At 43.5% G+C, this 6,873-nt stretch overlaps 3 protein-coding genes across 3 annotated transcripts; 2 read left to right on the top strand and 1 right to left on the bottom strand.

The window, feature by feature from the left end:
- The first annotated feature begins 678 nt into the window (after positions 1–678).
- LOC139348796 (N-acetyllactosaminide beta-1,3-N-acetylglucosaminyltransferase 2) lies at positions 679–2,251 on the top strand. Its single transcript, XM_070989140.1, has one exon. The coding sequence runs from the start codon at positions 679–681 to the stop codon at positions 2,026–2,028; it is 1,350 nt and encodes a 449-aa protein (XP_070845241.1). The 3' UTR covers positions 2,029–2,251.
- A 1,715-nt stretch (positions 2,252–3,966) lies between these two features.
- On the top strand, positions 3,967–4,639 carry LOC139349007 (heat shock protein 30-like). Its single transcript, XM_070989449.1, has one exon. It carries the CDS (start codon positions 3,977–3,979, stop codon positions 4,637–4,639), a length of 663 nt encoding a protein of 220 aa, XP_070845550.1. The 5' UTR covers positions 3,967–3,976.
- A 1,043-nt stretch (positions 4,640–5,682) lies between these two features.
- On the bottom strand, positions 5,683–6,352 carry LOC139349006 (heat shock protein 30-like). Its single transcript, XM_070989448.1, has one exon. The coding sequence runs from the start codon at positions 6,334–6,336 to the stop codon at positions 5,683–5,685; it is 654 nt and encodes a 217-aa protein (XP_070845549.1). The 5' UTR covers positions 6,337–6,352.
- Between the last annotated feature and the right edge of the window lie 521 nt (positions 6,353–6,873).

The raw sequence follows: 6,873 nt of genomic DNA, 5'->3' as shown, positions 1-6,873 counted from the left end.
TTTGGCAGACAATTATAAGAATGACTGTATAGCAGACTCTATAGCAAAATCTTATAATTTCATGCTGTTTGGGCTATAGAGAAACAGTATGTTGCAGACATGTGGCTACTAGGCAGTTTTCCGAATGTAACAGTCAATAATTTGAATGAAGTGGAATTGGATCATTAAAAGATAAATAAAAAAATCAATGATGCTGTCAGAAGAAAAGAAAAAGAATTTATATAGATCGTGCAAAGCCCTGATCGAATACTCTATTGAAGCCAAAGGCAAAATAACAGGGCTGTGTTTACCTGACTTTTAGGAGCTAAGGAAAAAGGGAGCAAATGCACTTTGTTGCATATTAGATGTTCCACACTGTGTCTACAGGGGCTGTGTGCCTACTGGCAGGTAGGTACCGGATGATGCTCTGAGTGTGTAGACAAGCACAGATAATAACCCTCACTGGACCATCACCAAGGAGACAGAAACTCCAGAGGGCTGCCTGCAGTGTTAGCTATATCTAAATATATCAAAAAAAAAAAAAAAAAGACCAACACCACTGCAGTGGGCTAAGGTCTGTGGGGGGTGAGGCGGAGTGGGGTGGGATTTTTTTTCTCCGTTCTGATTATCTAAATCAAATCATTTCTCCTTCATGTGTTGTTTTTTTTTTAGGTGTGTCTGACTTGTACACAACAGGCAATGGGCAGATGCTGCAAATGCAACGGGAGACTGCTGTGCATGTGCCTGCTGCCTTGCATGATGACCGGCCACCTTCTGATTTATGTCATGGTGTCCATATTCGTCACCATCACCTACACCCCTCCAAAAATAACCATCCACTATATCGCACCAGGGAGTTCTGTTAACTCATTCGTATTGGCCTCTCATCCACTTAGCCCTTTCTGGAACCTTCGTCTGGAGGACGGCGCGCTGTGGAACCAGCTGCAGCATGCTTGGGACCGTCAGCACAATCCGATACTGCGAGGAAACACAACAGGGGTTCTGGGGAATACAAAAATTAAGCTTTTAGCGGAAATTGAAGATGAATGCCTTTCTGACTGCATGTCAGGCAAGTGTTCAGTCCCTCGTATGCATGATTTAAACAGCTTGCCGGAACAAATGAAGGCATTTGTCCGGTCAATGCACTGCAGGGAGTATCCCCTTCTTATCAATCAGCCTGGTATGTGTAGGAGGAACAATGGTAGCTTTGGTCTGGATTCTCCCATGCTTCTCATGGCCATCAAATCTCAAGTGGGGAACTTTGAAAACAGGCAGGCTATACGTGAAACGTGGGGACGCAGTGGGCTGATGAGGGGGGAATTCAATAAGAAAGGTGGATTAGTGCGCACAGTGTTTCTACTTGGAAGACAGGACTCCAGCACAGGTCCTCACCCGGACCTCAAAAATCTCCTAGATCTTGAGAACCAGAAATACGGGGACATCCTACAGTGGGATTTCAGAGACACTTTCTTTAACTTGACCCTAAAGGACCTGCTGTTCTGGCAGTGGCTCCAGCAATACTGCCCCACTGCTCTCTTTGTGTTCAAAGGGGATGATGATGTCTTTGTTCGAACAGGTGCCCTGCTGGATTACCTGCACAGGCAGTGGGAGGAGCACAACCTGTGGAGAGCCTACACAAATGAATCTGACATGGATTTCAATTTGTTTGTGGGGGATGTGATCAGTAACGCAATGCCAAACCGTGAGCCATCCACTAAATACTACATACCAGAACGCTTCTACAAAGGCGGCTACCCACCGTACGCTGGTGGAGGAGGGGTTGTGTATTCAGGCTCACTTGCATTACGGCTGAAAGAGGTGTCTGAGAGGGTGCGCCTCTTCCCAATAGACGATGTGTATCTGGGCATGTGCCTGCACAGACTCGGGCTCTCTCCAAGCCACCACCCAGGCTTTTTAACATTTGATCTCCCAGGGACAGACAGGAGCAATCCCTGTTCTTACAAGTCTGTCCTGCTCGTTCACAGACGGAGTCCCAAGGAGATGCTGACACTATGGAAGCAGCTCCAGAATCTGCCAGGTCAATGCTGAGGCTCATTTGCCTGCCAAATAGGATTCATGGAGTACCACCACACTCATTTGGAAAACATGTGCATCTTCATGTTAAGCTGGCAGTACCCGATGACTGTCACATGCAATGCACTGTACCTCCCTCCAAAGCTCCAAAGAGTTACCTAACACTGAGGAGGAGACTGATCTACCTCAAAGGGTACTGTTATTATGAGGGCATTACACAGTAAGGGCACGTGCATTCTACTTTTTGTACCCTTTCAATGTTTTATTTTACTACATTTGAAAGAAAATATGATATCTTGCGTGTTGTTTTGTAATGTTTGAAGAGAGTGCTTTAGGTATGATGGTGATACGTTCACTGGTGAACATTCATTCTGCTCTCTTGTTTGTTTTTTTAAGTCAGCAGATCAGACTAAGAATACATATTTAATATCTCACAACTCCTAAATGCAACTAATCCTGATGAAATTGATAGTTCTCATGCACAGTTTTTCATAACTAATTGATGATTATTCATAGCAATGCTTGACTTTTACAATGGTTATCATTTAGCCAAGTAGGGTGCAGTGTACGGAAGAAATATATTGTCTGATTTTGGAACAATAAAAGCGAAATCATTTTTTTAATGCACAACATGTTGCTGATTTAAAAGAGGGGCTGAGATATTATGTTTCTTTTCCTTGTTGTTGCTAAAGACAAAACTCCGCAATGATTGATTTTTGTCTTATCTAGGATGGATTTTAAGTCATGAGTCATGTGTCGGCAAGTAGCTGCATCATGCTACAGTACACCAAGGAAATCCACAGGTGTATGTGTAGCATTAAAAAAAAGAAAGAAGAGTGTTTGATGTTGCTCGGGAAATTTTGTTACCATTAATAAGGCAATAAGTTATACATTAACTATATTTAACAGAAATAAAAGAAAATGATGAAATAAATGTGTTTTGCATCTGTTGTAGCCAGACAAATTTACAGTGAAACAATGCAAACTGCAAGAAGCAGGCAGACTCAGGAGGAGAGGGGAAATGAGACCCCAGGAGATGATTCTCCTCCAGGGAGAAGGAAACTCTTGCAGAAGGACACCAACAAGACAGATAAGACACTATGTGCCACTGTGTCCACACTGAGGAATTTTAAACAAAACAGTAATTCTTAAATTACAAAGGTGAAATACATTGAGAAAACAAGTATTTCTCTTCTCTTCTCTTCTCTTCTCTTCTCTTCTCTTCTCTTCTCTTCTCTTCTCTTCTCTTCTCTTCTCTTCTCTTCTCTTGATTGTGTTAAGGTCTGTTCTTGTCTGGTCTCTGTCATTGATTTTGGTACTAATAGGGAGACAGTGGTTTCAGAGTAATGCAGTTGCAGAAGAAGATTAGCTAAGGACCATAAGCTGAGCTGCTGGACACTAATAAGGAAATGGAGAGATGGAGATAAGGTAAATTTTGATGTAATGTTAATTGAATTTAACGACAAACCACAGGCCAAAGCTGCTTTGAACAGTACTACTAATAGCAGCCGTACTGCTACAGCTTTGAGTTTTCCTCATACTAAAGGTAGTGTTTCTCTCTTTGTACATGGAGGAAATGGACAAATAAAATCCCAACTGGCATCGAGCAAAGGGAGATGCCACTGGATGTAAGTCAATGTGATTACTGGTTAAATGGGCCCTTTAATTTAATGAATTTGAATGACATCTAGTGTTAAACTGCTGCAAATGCAGGAGAGTTCCTGAAAACACCAGAAGGACCAAGTGACGTCAGCTCTCTGGAGTAACAGCTCCACCCAGTGGAGAGTTGTGGTAAAGACAGGAAAGTTCCTGAAGATTCTGGCCCTCCTCCACTTAGAAAATAAAAGCTGGGCCAGTCCCGCCGCTGAGACACAAAGCAACACAAGCAACACAGAAAAGAACAGACACTTTAACAGCGTTTCATCTCACAACAAGAGGACTCGACTCTGAACACGCGCTGAAGATGCTGTGCTCTCGTGGATTCCAGTCTGCCCTCAGTCCATTCATGGACGTCCACTGGCCTGTACGCAGTCTGTGGCCAGAGGTCAAACCTCTGCTCTACCAGCAGGATCTACTGCAGAGAAACCTGCAGGAGCTGCGCAGCAGTCTGGAGCTGATGGACAAACTTCAGCACAGGATCCTGGAGGAGACGGAGCCTTTCCAAACCAGCGAGGCCGGACGACCGCTCTCCTACCAGCTGGAGAAACAGGGAGAGCCCTTTGGCCTGACCCTGAACACCCAAGGCTTTTCCCCAGAGGAGCTGTCTGTCAGGCAGGAGGGCAGGAAGCTGAGAGTCAGCGGGAACACAGAGAAGAAGCAGGAGGACGAGAAAGGCCTCTACTCTTACAGACGGCAGGAGTTCAGACTGGAGTTCGATCTGCCTGAAGGACTGAACCCTGAAGACGTCACCTGCTACCTGGCTCCAGACGGGAAGCTCCACATCCAGGAGGCCAAAGCTCCACGTGTAGAGGAGACGGAGAGAGAGCTGACTGTCGAGAGGAGCTCGGAGGAGAAAACACAGCAGCAGAGTGTGTGTTCACAGACAGAGGACAGCAGCGCAGAGACAGACAGCAGCACACAGGACACACCTGAAAACATGGACTCATCTTCTGACTATGTATTTTAAATATGTGATTCACACAAGTGTGAAATGAAGATCATATAAGCTTTTTTAATTGTTTAACAATGATTAATAAATGTATTGAAACATACAGTACTTCTTGTTATTGTCATTTATTTATTGCCACGTCTTGTCAGGTATAAATCAGATCATAAAGGGTAGAAAGGAAACTTCTTAATGTTTGACCTTTTAACGTGTTTGAAGTAGAATTAATTCTAAATTTTGTATTTACTGTAATATATTACTCCCTACTTCCTGCAAAGCTTCATATGATTGAGATAATTAGTCATGCTTTGAATTCCAACATTTGTATCAACATTTCCAGCAGGTGTCTCAGTGAAATCAGGAATTTGAGTTGAAATCATTGATGCTTGAAAGGAATTAACCATCATTCTAAAAATCATTTTTATTTAACCTTTAATCAGGGTGAGGTTAAGCTCTACTTTCCAAGAGAGACCCAAGATTCTGCACAAGAACACATTGAGCAAACAGAAACAACACAACTACAGAATAAACAAGGAATTAATGAAAACAGTTACAAGAATCACAAGATTCACGAGATAATGAAGCTAATGATCTCCAAGGGGAATACAGAACTTGAGTTTGATGACAGTTTGCTGTTCATTTAAAAGGGGCATAATACCTGAAACTGCCAACATTAGTGCATACGTTCTTTGAAACATGCACATGGTGAACAAACAGGATCGGTCTGGTGATGTCACCGATTACAAGTGCCAACTCGATCCAGCAGAGAGCTCTGACAAACCTTCGCAAATAGCCAAAACTAGAAGTCACGCTGGACCTCTAAAGTTGTTTATAGCACCTTTTGTATAAACTGATGAAAAGTAATTTTATTTTAAATAAGAATAAAACAAGCATGAGTATGTGTTCGAAATTTTTTCCAAACCAAAATATGAGCTAGAAGAATATCCATTCTTAAAGAATGACAGAAAAACATACTTTCAATTTAAAACATATTTATTTATTCATATTCAGCTATACAAAAAAGCACATATGATCTTCATTTCACACTTGTGTGAATCACATATTTAAAATACATAGTCAGAAGATGAGTCCATGTTTTCAGGTGTGTCCTGTGTGCTGCTGTCTGTCTCTGCGCTGCTGTCCTCTGTCTGTGAACACACACTCTGCTGCTGTGTTTTCTCCTCCGAGCTCCTCTCGACAGTCAGCTCTCTCTCCGTCTCCTCTACACGTGGAGCTTTGGCCTCCTGGATGTGGAGCTTCCCGTCTGGAGCCAGGTAGCAGGTGACGTCTTCAGGGTTCAGTCCTTCAGGCAGATCGAACTCCTGTCTGAACTCCTGCCGTCTGTAAGAGTAGAGGCCTTTCTCGTCCTCCTGCTTCTTCTCTGTGTTCCCGCTGACTCTCAGCTTCCTGCCCTCCTGCCTGACAGACAGCTCCTCTGGGGAAAAGCCTTGGGTGTTCAGGGTCAGGCCAAAGGGCTCTCCCTGTTGGTAGGAGAGCGGTCGTCCGGCCTCGCTGGTTTGGAAAGGCTCCGTCTCCTCCAGGATCCTGTGCTGAAGTTTGTCCATCAGCTCCAGACTGCTGCGCAGCTCCTGCAGGTTTCTCTGCAGTAGATCCTGCTGGTAGAGCAGAGGTTTGACCTCTGGCCACAGACTGCGTACAGGCCAGTGGACGTCCATGAATGGACTGAGGGCAGACTGGAATCCACGAGAGCACAGCATCTTCAGCGCGTGTTCAGAGTCGAGTCCTCTTGTTGTGAGATGAAACGCTGTTAAAGTGTCTGTTCTTTTCTGTGTTGCTTGTGTTGCTTTGTGTCTCAGCGGCGGGACTGGCCCAGCTTTTATTTTCTAAGTGGAGGAGGGCCAGAATCTTCAGGAATTTTCCTGTCTTTACCACAACTCTCCACTGGGTGGAGCTGTTACTCTGCAGAGCTGACGTCACTAGAACATTCCTGACTGATCTAGACATTTGCTGTTTGAAATAATAATATGCAAAGAGTCATCAGTACAAATTAAGTGTGTGTGTGTCGGGTTCAAATTAAGCAGTTAAGAAAACACACTTTTTGAAAAGGACACCAGTGAAGGCTTTATGCTATTTCTTTACAGAAATAATAATGAATGATTATTTCTAAAGATAATCTAATCATGCTGTTTGTTATTCTCCATGTCATTGTCAGAATCAGCGTTATATTGTGTTCTTTTATGGGTGAGTGTGAGTGTGTGTTTCCATGTTTCTTTTTGTGTAATGTTACATGCCAG

This window comes from Chaetodon trifascialis, chromosome 20 (genome assembly GCF_039877785.1).
Source record: "Chaetodon trifascialis isolate fChaTrf1 chromosome 20, fChaTrf1.hap1, whole genome shotgun sequence".
Taxonomy (NCBI): Eukaryota; Metazoa; Chordata; class Actinopteri; order Chaetodontiformes; family Chaetodontidae; genus Chaetodon; species Chaetodon trifascialis.
This window is presented reverse-complemented; position numbering and strand designations above follow the sequence as displayed.